The 16125-nt window shown below is 44.9% G+C and overlaps 1 protein-coding gene across 1 annotated transcript in view; it reads right to left on the reverse strand.

Annotated features, from left to right (window-relative positions):
• Positions 1–265: 265 nt before the first annotated feature.
• The window catches only part of LOC147061378 (tripartite motif-containing protein 54-like), a 30673-nt gene continuing 14813 nt past the window's right edge, over positions 266–16125 (reverse strand). Inside the window, exons 5-10 of the mRNA XM_085913264.1 lie at positions 13825–13902; positions 13567–13722; positions 6490–6512; positions 6258–6382; positions 5884–6122; positions 266–1657 (exon numbers count right to left, since the gene is read on the reverse strand). Coding sequence (XP_085769390.1) covers positions 1571–1657; positions 5884–6122; positions 6258–6382; positions 6490–6512; positions 13567–13722; positions 13825–13902 — 708 coding nt within the window. The 3' untranslated portion in view covers positions 266–1570. The remainder of the gene's footprint in view (positions 1658–5883; positions 6123–6257; positions 6383–6489; positions 6513–13566; positions 13723–13824; positions 13903–16125) is intronic.

Raw genomic sequence — 16125 nt, forward strand, 5'->3', positions numbered from 1 at the left:
CAGCCGGCTAGACCAGTTAGCATTAGCCCCAAGTGCCTCGCTAACTGCGATGAGCCGGTTAAGATGCATAGCGTCCCAAGCCATCTCGGTCTACTAGCTCTCGCACTTTGGTCATAGGTGACTCCATTACCCGAAACAACACGATTAAAATTCCAGCCATGATAATGTGTATCCCTGGAGCCAGAGCACTCGACATAGAAGTTAATCTTAGGGAGCTGGCTCGCAATAAGTCTAGTCAACAGCATAGGTCCAACAACACTAGCTACTCGAATATAGTGATACACGTCGGCTACAATGTTTCTAGGATGAGGCAATCAGAGATCACAAAGAAAACTATAGTGAGATGATGATAGAACTTTATTTATTACACGGCAGGGAAATTTACTTGTCACAGCCGCAGTGCAAGAATAGAGACAAGTGCCAAATGTAAAAATGGATAAATAACAGACAAGGACAAAGACAAGTGCAACTAGTAGCGGTAGAGACGAAGCACAATTTTGATCAGGTGCTACCCATGTAGAGTCTGACAGCAGTGGGAATGAAGGATCTGCAGAATCTCTCCTTCCTACGCCATGGGTGTAATAGTCTGCTGCTGAAGATTGATTGATTGAATTGATTGAAACATTTATTGTCCCCTCTGGGGAAATTTGTCCTCTGCATTTAACCCATCCCCGTGTGATTTTGATCCATCCCCTGGGGGAGAGGGGAGCAGTGAGCAGCAGCGGTGCCGCGCTCGGGAATCATTTGGTGATCTAACCCCCCAATTCCAACCCTTAATGCTGAGTGCCAAGCAGGGAGGCAATGGGTTCCATTTTTATAGTCTTTGGTATGACCCGGCCGGGGTTTGAACCCACAACCTTCCAGTCTCACTCTACTACTAGGCCACTGAGCTGTTTTCCCCGAGCCAGTGTGGGTTTTCTCCGGGCACTCCGGTTTCCTCCCACATCCCAAAAACATGCTTGGTAGGCCAATTGAGCACTCCAAATTGCCCCTACATGTGAGTGCGAGTGCAGATGGTTGTTCGTCTCTGTGTGCCCTGCAATTGGCTGGCAACCAGTTCAGGGTGGCCCCCGCCAGTCTGGGATAGACTCCAGCACGCCCGCGACCCCCGTGGGGACAAAGCGGTTCAGAAAATGGATGGATGGATGTTTTTTTGACACATATATGTTCCATCATTAGTCATGCTGTAAGATGGCACTTTCTCCTCTCAGCAGAATAATGCATTTGCTTTCAAGGATTTCTTTACGGCCAGTGACCAAGTGGTCTGCAGACAAATAGTGGGCCTTGAACCGCTGTCGTAGGGGCTGAAATTTCAATGAAATTAAATTCCTTTTTTTCCATGACCCAAAGTTGGCAAGTATGCATCATATTTGGCAAGAAACTGACATATAACCCTTGCGACCAAAGAAATCATGGCCCGACGCATTGGTTCTTGTTTTGGTTGTCTGTGTAGTCCTCATCACTTCCTTTGTCTTGCTTGCTGTCACACTCTGGTTGTCTAGTGTCTACGATTGTGGGATGCATTACAATGACATCCAGACCTCTAAGGCGAATGTGTCTCTTGCTGACACTATGTGTAAACGAAGCGGCCCATACAAGACCAACCCCTCTGCAGGATCAGCAGGAAGGCCATCAGATAGAAGAGCACAATGACAGCCTGCAGAAGAGCACAGGAGACAGGGAGACAAAAAACGATAAAGCGTCAGAAGTAAAAGTGTCAAGAGAGAAGAATCAACTTCAACTCGTGATGCTGTTGACATCTGTCTTTTATGTGCACATTGCGTGAGCATCACACATCAACAGCAGGCAACAGGAAGTTGGCTTGTCCAAATCAGCACATGATGAGCTGCAGTGAAGGCCAAAAGGTAGGTGGCACTGACCTGTTGGGGTCTTGTAAGGGGCCACAGCCTTTTCTTTATCAATCGCCTACGAGGTGTTTACCACCTGCTTTGCAGCATCCTTGTCCTTCACCTTGCACAGTTGACAAGAGCAGAGAGATGGAACAGAAACTCTGCATGTGTGGGATCAATGTCTGGTTTTAGGAGCGGTATGATCCTAATCTTCCTCCAGACCTTTGGGATTTATTTCATCACCAGTTGTTCATCAGATCTAGGCTCCATTAGAATGTTATAGGTCTAAAATGCTTGATCTCTGTGAATATGTTGTCGAGGCCTAGCCTTATCGGTCTTTAGGCTGTTAATGCTGATATTAAGTTCTTTGAGGGAGAATGGCTTTGTCAGTTCTTTGTCAGTTTGGAAGTGGTGCAGGCTGCTTGGTGTACAAGCTTGGTGAACTATTCATTCATTCATTGTCTGAACCGCTTTGTCCCCACGGGGGTCGCGGGCGTGCTGGAGCCTATCCCAGCCGTCATTGGGCAGTAGGCGGGGGACACCCTGAATCGGTTGCCAGCCAATCGCAGGGCATACAGAGACGAACAACCATCCGCACTTGCACTCATACCTAGGGACAATTTAGAGTCTTCAATCGGCCTACCAAGCATGTTTTTGGGAGGAAACCGGAGTGCCCGGAGAAAACCCACGCGGGCTCGGGGAGAACATGCAAACTCCACACAGGCTGGGCCGGAGGTGGAATCGAACCTGCACCCTCCTAACTGTGAGGCAGACGTGCTACCCAGTGCTCCACCGAGCCGCCCTTGGTGAACTAGTCATACGCAAAAAAAAATTATATTCTTCTTTGAAGGCAGGCCACTTTGCCTTTGCAAAGTTGAATCTTTTAAATGAGACGGTTGCCAGGGTAAGAGATTGACTGTGATGGGTTCTTAGGAGTGTGATGTGTTCTTGAAAGTGGCTTGGAAGTGACTAAATTACTAGCACAATCCAGTGATGGTGTACCTGACAAATCTTATTAGTTATTATTCTAGTGTTTTGCAACAAATTCTTCTTTGGTTGCAGAAAATCCTTTCACATTCAGAGCTGGCTTTGGATGCTTACACTGACCTCTCTTCCTTCTACGGGTAGGGAGGATTCTCCCATTTGGATAGCTTCTTGACATCTCTTGTGTTTGGTACAGTTTAGGCCAGCCCTATCCAAAGTCCGGCCCGCGGGCCAAATTCGGCTCCGGTCAGATTTCATACGGCCCGCAGCCGTCATGAAACTTGAAACTGTAATTCCTCCTTTTACCAAAAGGTAAATAATGGCTTATAATTGGTTATTTTGTCATTAAAAAAAATAAAGACATTTGGGACAATGAAATTGGTTTTATAACAGTGTGTATTTGCATAAAAGTTTTGTAGTTAAAAAATGTCAGAAAAAACTATTGGCCCCACTTTATCAAATCTGGCCCTCCTTACAAAATGGCTTAGCCAAACCAGTCAGTTACCTGGGGCACCAACTGCTCCAGAGTGTGCCAAATTGCAGTGAAAAACCCCCCGCTCGTTATTTGATATTAGGTGTCACGTCTCCACTCCACCTGCACCCTGCCCAGTACTTTTCCCTACATGCACAGCCAGCGCTACTCGACGCTCATTGCTTGTCACCTGTTCCTAATAAGCTGCTCAGCAGAGCATCTACTTGCTGTTTATTGTTTATTTACTTAGCCACTCATTGCATCTACCACACGTCTAGTCTCCTTTCTTATTTTGTTTGTCGTGACCAATATTTATATTGTCTATTTATTTAATGTTAATCGACCATTCATCCATACTATTTTGTGTTTTTCAAGTTATGTAACGACTGCATTTCTGTTCTTTAACTTATGTCCACTCTTGGATGTGTGGATACTGCTGGTAACTGAATTTGCCCTTGTGGATCAATAAAGTATCAGTCGACCGACCTACCTAAACGCTCTCCAGTCAGTCCTCGTCAGTTTGTCTGTTGTGATACCTGTTCCTGCTCGCTGGCCAATCCCTAAACTGACTCCCATTGCTGACCCTACCCGCCTGTTTAACAGACTGATCCCAAACTCTGACGTTTTTGCCCCTTCTGCTGCCCTGCTCTCATTCCGCGAGCCACCAGCCGTGTCCCGGCCTCATCCGGTTTGCACAGAGGAATGCTTCGAGCAAATGTCTGAGAAGATTAAGCGCCTCTTCCAGCTGCACCAGACCCTCAGGACCAGTTGTGGACACCCTGCAACCCGAGCTTGGTCATCCTTAGAGGTTTGACGGCGACCCCCAACAGGTCCGTGGATTCTTATCCAGTTGCCAGATCCTGTTTTCCCTTCAACCCCTTCAACCTTCACCATCAAAAACATAAAGGTGAGCTACCCCATTACTCACCTGACCAGACCTGTCTCTGGGGAATGGCAGAATTCAATCGGCAAACTCTCGCCAGGGCCTTGTTCAAGTCCTTTGCCCACAAGATGATTGAGGGGGTTTGACGTGCAATCATCCAGCTCCCCGTGGGACACCTTCACTGTGGTGGACACCTTCTACCACAGTCTGGTGAACTACGTAAAGAAGAAGCTGGTGTCCCACGAGCTATCCACCACCCTCGTTAAGGCCATCAATATGGCACCGCATCCATACCCGGAGAAGGGAGAGGGGACAGCAAGGCCCGTCGGGCCCCTGAGGCCAAGAGCCTTTGGTGACGAGTTGTTCCACGTCTATTCCCTCACCGTTCAGTCAGGTTAACCCCATGGTGGTTGGGATCACCTCTTATTACCCCCGAAGAACGCCTCCACGACCAGTTGTGCCTGTATTGTGGGGGTGACGGTCATCGATTAGCCGCATGCGCAGGATCACCCGGCATGGTCTACATGATCATGTCATCTCTACAACCATCGCCTCCCCAGCCTGCCGTAAGACTCTACTCTCGACCCGCCTCCTGCTAGCCAGCGGTACCCACACCCTGGCACCCCTCATTGACTCCGGTGCAGAAGCAAGACAGTGAACTCGCTCGACTGAACATGGGTAATCTCTCCCTGTCTCACTCTGTGCCCGCACGGGCACTGGATGGATGGCAGCTGGGCACAGTAACCCAGTCACCTATGCTCCTTTGTGGCAACCACCAGGGTGGATGAGATCTGTCCAGAGTTCCAGAAGGCATTAGATGTTCTGGTGATGTCTTGTTTAAAAAGTCCTCATACTACCTATATCAGAGTTTCATCCACATTGTCAGCAACAAGTCATTTTCATTTGCAGTTGGTGGCAATAAGTCATTTTCAGTTCTAGTCAGGGTAGAATTTTGCCATGGTTTGCTTTTGTTGCCTGTTTTGGACAGAATTTTGAGGCAGTGGGTAATATGGTTTGGTGACCTCAGTATTATGTCTGTGCTTCTGTTGGCTTCATCAAGCAGTGATCAACCCTCAGAAAATACTACAGCTATGTTTAAACCAGATGGGTTAAAAATGAGCACTTCTCAGTATGAGGCCATGGTACTCAATTGAAAAAGGGCATGATATCCTGCCCCAAGTGGAATTCAGGTATCTTGGCGTCTTGGTCATGAGTGAGGGAAGAATAGACTGAAAGGCAAAACTTTCAATTTACTGCTTGATCTATAGTATATTTCTACCCTCACCTATGGTCACAAAGTGTGGTTCATAACAAAAGACCAAGGTCGTCACCAAAATGAGTTTCCTCCATCAGAGGTCAGGGCCCTTATACATAGTTTCAGAAACTGAGTCATCCGGAAGGGTCTCAGAGTAGACCTACTGTTACCCTATATTGAGAGCGCCAAGATGAGGTGGTTCAGGTAACTTGTCTGGTCAGATGTTCCGAACATGTCCCACCAGGAAAAGGCCCTGGGAGACGATGCTGTCTCCTGGTTGGCTTGGGAATGTGTTGTAATCCTACCGAAAGAGCTGGACAATGTGGCAAGGAAGAGGGAAATCTGGACTTCCCTGCTTCAGCTGATGCCCCAACGACCTGTTCTGGAGAGCTCCAGAACCAGAACAGAAACCAAATAAGAATGTTTGATGAGTATATACCTGTTGTGTGTCTATTTGAGCCGCCATTGCTTCCCGAGAAGCAGAAAGTTCCTTTGCTTCTCCTCCTGCCTCCTCTTTCATTGGGAGCTGCTCCTCCTCACAATCCATGTCCTGAATGTAGCCTTCTGAAAATGCGAGTGGTGGTTCTGAGTGCCAAAACAATGCTTCTGTGGACACATCTTCAGTTTCTGAAGGTTCTGTAGTGTCTGCATTTTGTGGTGATTTTTCACAATCTTCAACTGAAAAAGAGGGAAAAAAACAACTTGTGCTAGATGGACTTTTTGGAACCCACTAGTATTCTTGTCCTAACATCTGGTTACGCAGACACCTTGACCCAACTATCACAAACAAATGTTTTCTGAATTGTTACTTACGTGTGATGAAGTCAATGGCACATAAGGCCCACTCCTGTTGGCTGAAGTTACACTTGTAGTGTCTGAGCTTGTTGTCACTTGGTCTGACTGTCCCAGCCAAACTGAAATTGGTAGCAGCTTTGACCCTGAGGAGCATAGGTAAGGAGGGAGGGCAGGACTTACTGTAAAGTGTTTCCAATCAGAAAAATCATACAGGTTTTGCTTGACAAAACGAGTCAGTATCACTACTCACTTTGCGATCAACTCGTTGGAATTCTGTATGATGGAGCAGAAACAGAGCTAGTTAACTTATGTTTCCAATTGTAAGACAGCTGACAGTTTTCAAATGTTTTAAAATAGAGCCATAGTCCTGTAAAGGTTTACATGTTCAGATTTGTGAAATGTTTTACTTCATAAATACTACAGTATAATATATACAGTATAAAGTTTATACTATAAAGCCTATAAACCCCCTCCAATCAGTGTTTATTATGTTAATTTTCATAGAAGGTTCCAAGGCAACTTTGAATGTTCACACAATTTCATAACCATCATGCATAGAAGTACTTTGTGCGAACTACACTGTATTGACTATGCTTGTAGAATTTACTGAATGTGAAACAATAGGGGTTGTCAATCGTGCACTTAAGTGACGAAGTGACTTAAGTGACCGGCTCTCCGTTTAAAGGGTAAAATTCTGTACTTTAGCCGCTCTGCAGTAACTCAGTATGTAGAGGAGACGAGAATTGATTCAAGCCGGTACGCAAAGAAGATTCGTTCCAAGTCTAACCGCTGTTCAGGTAACTAATCTATTGTTAGATAAATTCTGTCATTTCTGGGTCACGCTCATGTGTAGGATCTCAGTCTTCCACCACTTAGTATCACCATTAACCCTTTCCGCCTCCTTGTCTTTGCTCACATTTACACATTCATGTGTAAATGGAACATCAATATTACATACATGTTTGATACCGATTAAACAACGTGACAATAATAACACATACTTTCACAATAAACAATTTAACACAATCGGAACTATGATCGTGGATTCTCTTATTTAGCAGGTTACAACACTCAAGCAGCTTCAAAACGTATTTTGACAAGCTGGTGACCTCTATAGGTCAAGCTCAAGCGTGGGAGTGCAGTCTTCCACCCACGGCATCACTGTCAACCCCTTGTCCTTACTCAACTCTTAATACCGTATTTTTTGGACTAAAAGTCGCTCCGGAATATAGGTTGCATTAGCCATAAAGTCAAAGTCCGCTTTATTGTCAATTTCTTCACGTCAAGGCACACAAAGAGATCGAAATTACGTTTCCCACCCTCCCACGGTGACTAGACACAGTACACAACACTCACAATCAAATAGCACAAAGAGTAAAAACGAACAGACAAGAGCAACGAACAATAAGCAAACAACCCAAATAAATAAACAATAAATAAATAAATAGACAAATAAGAGCAGCAAAATGGAGCAAGCGTGCTAATAGCAGACAGCCAGATCATTGCGCAAAAGAACAGGACGCTATGCAGCAGAGGGTGGAGGGGGGAGGGAATTCAGGATCCTGACAGCTTGGAGTATGAAAATGCACAATAACGTGGAAAAAAACATATAAGTCGCTCCGGATATAGCTCGCATTTTGGTGGAAATTTATTCGACAAAATCCAACACCAAAAACAGACATGAACGAGCAACAACAGGCTAAACGATAGGTATGCTAACGTGACATAAACACAAACGAAGAGCTGAGAACGGGCCTGACGTAACATTCAGTTATTCAACTAACTATTACAAAAATAACACGTTTATAAAACCATCTGTGTCACTCCAATTCATTAAATTCATTGATCGTCCTTTATTTAAACAATGCTGCGTATGCGCCGCATATGCACCGCGCCGCTGATGTCGGACTTGTAAGTTGCATTTCTAATTATTCCACAGACCCATATAACGATATATAAAGTATATTTTAGATAACTATCATATTACAATATTATTATCAAACCATCTGTGTCACTCCATATCATTAAATCCATCGATCAAATTGCTCGTCCTTTGTCAACAACGTCGCACGTGCGCCCTGACGTCAGCCTTGCCCAAAGCACTGGTGTCGTCTTCCAGGCGTGTGGCGGCGTGGACTTCCATCTCCGGAGGTGGCATTTCCAGCCACAGAGGTGGAAGAGAGCTCCATGGAATAGGACTGGGCGTGCGTAAAAACTATGTCCGAGCCCCATCCACCATCCCTGGACAGCCACCCGGCCGAGTGCCGGCCCCCGACTTCCATCCACGGAGGTGAAAGAGCTCCGTAGTAGGACCGGGCGTAAGTAAAAGCCATAATAGATTTTCAAATCTTCTGTGTCACTCTCAATCATTAAATCCTTCAAACTCTTTATCTTCCGTGTCACTTACAAAGCCGCTAATGACGCTGGTAGTACGTGGTGCCCTTCGTCATCTTCGTCATCCCGTGATCGAATCTTTGTCCTTTATGTAAACAACCGCAGTGCAGCTGACGTCACTTGGAATTCAAATTACAGCAATCCCTTGCTACATTGTGGTTCGTTTATTGTGGTTTCCCTTTTTTTGGGGGGGGAATTTTGAAAATTTGTGAAAATATTATTATTTATTATTTATTTATTTATTTATTTATTTAGTGGAGGTTCTCCACTTGAGGGTAAAGGGAACAGTGCTTTCAGCAGTTTGCAAACACCACAGCGACTCATCTGCAAACTCGATTATTTATTTATTTATTTATTTATTTATTTATTTATTTAGTGGAGGTTCTCCACTTGAGGGTAAAGGGAACAGTGCTTTCAGCAGTTTGCAAACACCACAGCGACTCATCTGCAAACTCGACAAACTGGGTCTCAGTACCTTCCTCTGCAACTGGCTACTGGACTTCCTCTGTCAGAGACCTCAGGTGGTACGTGTTGGGGACAATATCTCCAGCAGCATCATGCTGAGCACGGGGGCCCCCCAAGGCTGCATGCTCAGTCTGCTGCTCTTCACCCTGCTGACGCATGACTGCGCTGCAACCTACAGCAACAACCGCGTGCTTAAATTTGCTGACGACACGACTCTAGTGGGTCTCATCACCAAGGGCGACGAGACTCAATACAGGTCGGAGGTCAACCTTCTGGCCACGTGGTGCAGGGACAACAACCTCCAGCTGAACATCAGCAAGACCAAGGAGATTGTTGTTGACTTCCGTAAGTCACACCCAACACCTGCCACTGACCATCGACGGTGCTGTGGTGGATGAGAGTGAGCAGCACCAGATTCCCGGGAGTGCACATCAGTGAAGACCTCTTGTGGACCACCAACACTGCATCACTGGCGAAGAAAGCTCAGCGCCATCTGTACTTCCTGCGGAAACTCAGGTGAGCAGGTGCTCCACCAGCCATCATGACCACATTCTACCGTGGCACCATTGAGAGCGTCCTCTCCAGTTGTATCGCTGTGTAAACTGAATACTGAATACAACATGAAGGCCCTGCAGCGCATAGTGAACACAGCCGGTAGGATTATTGGTGCTTCACTCCCCTCCCTGAAGGACATTTACACCTCCCATCACACCCGCAAGGTGACCATGATTGTGTGTGATGCGAGTCACCCCGCTCACACTTTGTTTGATCTGCTGCCCTCTGGGAAGAGGTACAGAAGCCTGCGCTCCCGCACCACCAGACTCATTAACATCTTCATACTCCAGGCTGTTAGAATCCTGAACTCTCTCCACCCTCAGCTGCATAACGTCCTGACCTTTTGGGCCACATTGGCTGCCTTGCACTACTCTCGCGCTATATTCTGACTGTCTGCTGTATGCACACTTGCTCTTATTTCTTGATTTATTTCTTGATTTATTTATTTATTTATTTATTCATTCATTCATTTTCTGAACCGCTTAGTCCCCACGGGGGTCGCGGGCATGCTGGAGCCTATCCCAGCCGTCATCGGGCAGTAGGCGGGGGACACCCTGAACTGGTTGCCAACCAATCGCAGGGCACACAGAGACGAACAACCATTCGCACTCGCACTCACACCTAGGGACAATTTGCAGTGCTCAATCGGCCTATCAAGCATGTTTTGGGGATGTGGGAGGAAACCGGAGTGCCCGGAGAAAACCCACGCGGACACGGGGAGAACATGCAAACTCCACACAGGGAGGGCCGGAGGTGGAATCGAACCCGCACCCTCCTAACTGTGAGGCGGACGTGCTACCCAGTGCCCCACCGAGCCGCCCCTTTTTTATTTATTTATTTATTTATTTATTTATTATTATTTAATATTTATTATTTTTTAAGGTTGTGTTAAACTTATAATCATATCAATATAATATCTAGTATTGGAGTGCTCATGTGGATTGGGGGTGAGGAATGTGCAGGCAAACCGCATGAACTTGTCTTCTTTGAAGTGTTGTGGAATAGTCCCAGGAAGGGAGTACCAGACGAAGGGAGTACGGGGCGGTATGGGACGAAGGGAGTACCAGACGATAACACCTCAAGGTTGGTGAGGAACGAGAACAAAGAACACCACCACGTCCAGGTGGTTGGGCTTCGAGAGGAGAAAGACCAGCCCCTGACCACAGTGATAACACCACGACGGGGAGATGGCCATCGACCAATCATCACACAATGTTTTGCATGTTTTAATATTCATATTGTATATCTTTAAAACTGGGCAACCCGGAAGAATGTGTCATCTTTTGGTGGTCACAAGTGCGAGGGACCCGGGACCCAGGCCTGTATTAGTGCGCTTTGTTAGGAATAAACAATTGGTAAATTTGGTCTGATTGATCTACTGGTCTTCTCTTTGACAGAACGAACTCGCAAAATTGTTAGGTGCGCCAGTGTGTGGATTGGGACATAGCAACTTGTGTTAAGTGTTGATCGCAATTTGGAGTCAGATCAATAGCTAAAATCCGTATCCTAACAAGGGTCAGGTTCATATCTCAAAATGTTCGTAAATACTATAGGCGTTCTTAAGTAGAGTTTTCACTATGATTAATGAGATGATTTTACGCTAAAATTTAAATACACTTATTTATTTATTCAAGTTTTCATAACTTTAATGCGTTTTTTTTTTCCTTAGACATGTCATCTCATCAGCGCCACGGGTATACGTCAAGCACACAATCGAGACAATAACGACGAAGAAAAGTAGACAAGACGACATTGTGATGCGAGGCGTGCATACGGAGATGGTCGGCCATTTTCGATTTTAGGGATTATAAACTGCTGCATTTGTATTTCCAGTTTGTGCATGAAACACTGCACATCAGGTAAATTACATTAATTTTCTATATAAGGTAGAGTTATTTTGTTTGTTTTTGATTATTAAATTAAAGCCCCTTTTGTGCAAAAGTAAATGTTTATACCACACTTTGGTTTATGCTTAAAATGAATTTTGTTTCAGTTGACACTTCAATTTAATTTTTTCTATTAGGGTATGTCAGGTTTAACCTGCAACATATTTCTATTGAATAAATTAAGATTTAAAAGGGGTTGATAGTGAATCAAATACCGTAATTTTCGGACTATTAGTCGCTCCGGAGTATAAATCGCACCACCCATAAAATGCACAATAACGTGAAAAAAAAACATACAAGTCGCTCCGGAGTATAAGTCGCACTTTTGGGGCAAATGTATTTGTCAAAATCCAACACCAAAAACAGACACGAACCAGCAACAACAGGCTAAACGATACGGTATGCTAACGTGACATACACAAACGAGAGGCTGAGAACGGGCCTAACGTAACATTCAGAGTTATTCAAATGATTATTACATAAATAACACGTTTATCAAACCATCTGTGTCACTCCAAATCATAAAATACATCGATCATCGATCGTGTAAACAATGCTGCGTACGCGCGCCGTCGGACTCGTGATTTGCATGTCTAATTATTCCACAGACCCATATAACGATATATAAAGTATATTTCAAATAACTATCATATAGCAACAATATTACCAAACCATCTGTCACTCCAAATCATAAAATACATCGATAATCGATCGTGTAAACAATCCCGCGTACGCGCGCCGTCGGACTCGTGATTTGCATGTCTGGCGTGATGTGTGCTCGCATGCTGTCCATCCCAAGCAGAGCTTGCATCCTAAATTGCATTGCTGCCCCTACTGTTTTTTTTTTTTTTTTTTTTTTTTTTTACATCACCACACTAAATTCTCTTCACCATACCTGTGCTTTTTAAAAACTCAAAAAAACAGCGCTTTCCCCTCCCAGTTGTTGCGTCACGGCCAATGGTGAAATTTAAATCACCCTCGTTCAGTTTAGTTTGAAAATAACTATATTTCTTTTTCAGTTTTTTTGTTTTTGTTTTGTTTATTTGTTTCATGAACTTGAATATTGTGCTTTAAAGTGTGAATTGCTTTATTCGTTTTTTCCAATGTATTAAAAATAATATGTGAGGTGATCAACTGTACTAGTAAGTAATGTGTTAATGATCAAGTAAATTTTTTTGAAAAAAAACCACATATAAGTCGCCCCCCCCCACCCAAACTATGAAAAAAAACGCGACTTATAGTCTTCTTTCAACTTGTTGCACATGATAATTTATTCCATTGATTTTTGTAATTTTGGACCAAAGAATACTGTGCTCTAATAATAGTTATAAATATTTTTATTCAGTAAAAGCTAATATTATTGATGATAATTAATGTCATGAATGTTAATGAACAAAAACAGTGGATACTGTTGCATGTTGTTTGAGACGTCCGTTGTTGAGCAAGGAAACCAAACATGTGGAGGAACAGTTGGTTCTTTATTGGCAAGATCTTGGGTTGTTTAAGGGTGGCCAGTACACGAGGCACGGCAGCAGATGAAACAACAACCCCCATTTTCCAGGTCAGAAGGTTTTATACTGTCCGGAAAAGGCGGGAAAGCGTCACCTGACCATTTGGTACCTATGTGTATTGGGCCCCTATGTCTGTGCATGTGTTGTGTCCCACCTTCTGTGCCCATCTGGCCACAAGGTTCCGGGTCCTGTATCCATGTTCTGATTGAGCAGTTATGTTTATATAAAATAATAAGAAGATTTGCCCACATACCAACATGAAAATGTATATGAGTTTGTCTAACTTAACCAAATATGTACACGTTGCTGTTTCACCCACTTCAATACGTAATAATGTGGAACATAGTGTATTGCTAAGAGGTGTTATTGAGCTTCGTTGTTGGTGATGGAGGCACTCGACGAAGACAATATTGATCCACACTGCAATCATCGGACCCTTTGCATGTGGAGCCAAGGTCGATCATAGGTATTGTTTATTTCTGAGTGGCCCGAGCAAACATTATAACACAAGCTGACCTGAACAAAAGCCACCATGTCGGAATCCTCCATAGCACACATTGCTTTCTCCAGCAGCATCCTGTTGGCCTCCATCCTGTCTCCGTAGTAATGCCTCAGCAGCTGGGCACAGCGTGTTTTCTCCTCCTCCTCCTGGGTAATTTGTTGTGTCATGGCCTTCATGGCACGCACACGCAGACACACACACACACAAGAAAAGCTCACGTGACTACTTGCTTGCTCGCCAAAGATGGAAGGAAACACTGGCGTGAAACTCACAACAAGTCTTTCGTCCAGAATTGACAATACTCGTCTGAATTTGTCACATACAATTTGTTTGTGAGTCTTGCAGCTCTCCTGAGAAAAGATACACATTTTTTGATAATCAATAGAGCTTGTTTTCTCTCATTGAATACCAACGGAATATCTCTCTCTTGCTCATGCCATCTCTCTCAGCTGTCCCCCCCCCCTTTTCTCCCGCTCTCTCTAAGATATGTCAAAATTAATAAATTCATTGACAACAAATAATTTTAAAATTAACCACCTCATATTTTGATAATTGTTTAGACCCTAAAGAGCCATTGTTCAGCCGACGATTGTCTTCTGATTTCTGTCAAAAGTAATAATTCACTCATATCTCTTATTATATATATAAAAAAAGACTTAGTTTTTAATGTAAATAGGACATAGGAAAATATTTACTTTTACTTCGGAAAACAATGGCCATCAATCCTTCTGTTGTGATATTGATTAATTGTTGTCAGTTAGACACATAGCAATTAAAATGCACATATTTTGCAATCTCCGGTAATCTGCAGTGAGTGACATCATTTAAAGAAGGCAGAGTTGCCAGTCAACCATTATAATGCATTGTTGATTGTCCCTTTCACTGCTCTTTGCCATTGCTATCACATTATCTGGCAAAATTGGCACTAGGTGGCGATGCATTGTTCACATTCAGGCCAACAGTTTGAGTGTCTAATATTTTAATCTAATATCTAATCTAGATAAGAATAGGACATATGAATAACACAAAATAAATACGATGTAGTGCACCGTGCACTAGCACTTTCAGTTTTTTTTAGATGCAGACAGGAAGAATGCTTAAAAAATGCCAGAAGAAATTACTTGCGCATAGATGCAAGCAGGTAGGACAACTGCACCGCGCTGGTCGCGTTATTGCGACAGAGTGGTCGCTGAAATTCAGAAAATAATATATCTGTCACAATAATGCAACCAGGCGGCTCGGTGGGGCACTGGGTAGCACGTCCGCCTCACAGTTAGGAGGGTGCGGGTTCGATTCCACCTCCAGCCCTCCCTGTGTGGAGTTTGCATGTTCTCCCCGTGTCCGTGTGGGTTTTCTCCGGGCACTCCGGTTTCCTCCCACATCCCCAAAACATGCTTGGTAGGCCAATTGAAGACTCTAAATTGTCCCTAGATATGAGTGCGAGTGCGGATGGTTGTTCGTCTCTGTGTGCCCTGCGATTGGCTGGCAACCAGTTCAGGGTGTCCCCCGCCTACTGCCCCATGACGGCTGGGATAGTCCCAGCGGGGACAAAAGCAGTTCAGAAAATGGATGGATGAATACATTTTGCCAAATAAAAGAGCAAACAGCGAAACTGGGTGTGATTTTCGCTTTTTCGAGTGAGAAAGGTCTACTATGCAAAACATGCAGTAAAGCAAATGTGGCGACAAGTTTATGGGGAAAATATGGACTGAATGGAAGTTTGGCTTCCTCAAGCGTTACATTCAGCAGAAATGTCATTTGAAAGCTGTTGGTATTTTACAAAGACTCGAGATGGGACAGGGGCTCGGTATATTATTGCAGGAGAGCGCAAAAGACCGACAGAAGAGGAACGAGTTGTCACACAAAACAAAATCCGACCCCGAGCAAGTTAAAGTTATTGTTGACAATATTTTTAATGAACTAATCCATCCATCCATCCATCCATCCATCCATCTTCTTCCGCTTATCCGGGGTTGGGTCGTGGGGGCAGCAGCTTTAGGAGGGACTCCCAGACTTCCCTCTCCCCAGCCACTTTATCCAGCTCATCCCGGGGGATCCCAAGGCGTTTCCAGGCCAGCTGAGAGACATAGTCTCTCCAGCGCGTCCTGGGTCGTCCCCGAGGTCTCCTACTGGTGGGACATGCCCGGAACGCCTTCTCCAAGTCCACAAAACACATGTGGACTGGTTGGGCGAACTCCCATGCACCCTCGAGGATCCTGCCGAGGGTATAGAGCCGGTCCACTGTTCTACGGCCAGGACGAAAGCAACACCACTACTCCTGAATCCGAGGTTCGACCTCCCGACGGATCCTCCTCTCCAGCTTCCAGATCTTACCAGGGAGGCTGAGGAGTGTGATTCCCCTGTAATTGGAACACACCCTCCGGTCCCCCTTCTTAAAGAGGGGAACCACCATCCCAGTCTGCCAATCCAGAGGCACCGTCCCCGATGTCCATGCAATGCTGTAGAGCCGTGTCAACCATGACAGCCCCACAACATCCAGAGCCAGAGATTGAAGAGTCCGCCGCAGAGTCTCCAGGCCCTGCTTCCACAATGGAAGGCATGTCGGTGGCATT

The sequence above is a fragment of the Syngnathus leptorhynchus genome, chromosome 1 (genome assembly GCF_054491065.1).
Source record: "Syngnathus leptorhynchus isolate UIUO chromosome 1, UIUO_Slep, whole genome shotgun sequence".
NCBI classification, from domain to species: Eukaryota; Metazoa; Chordata; class Actinopteri; order Syngnathiformes; family Syngnathidae; genus Syngnathus; species Syngnathus leptorhynchus.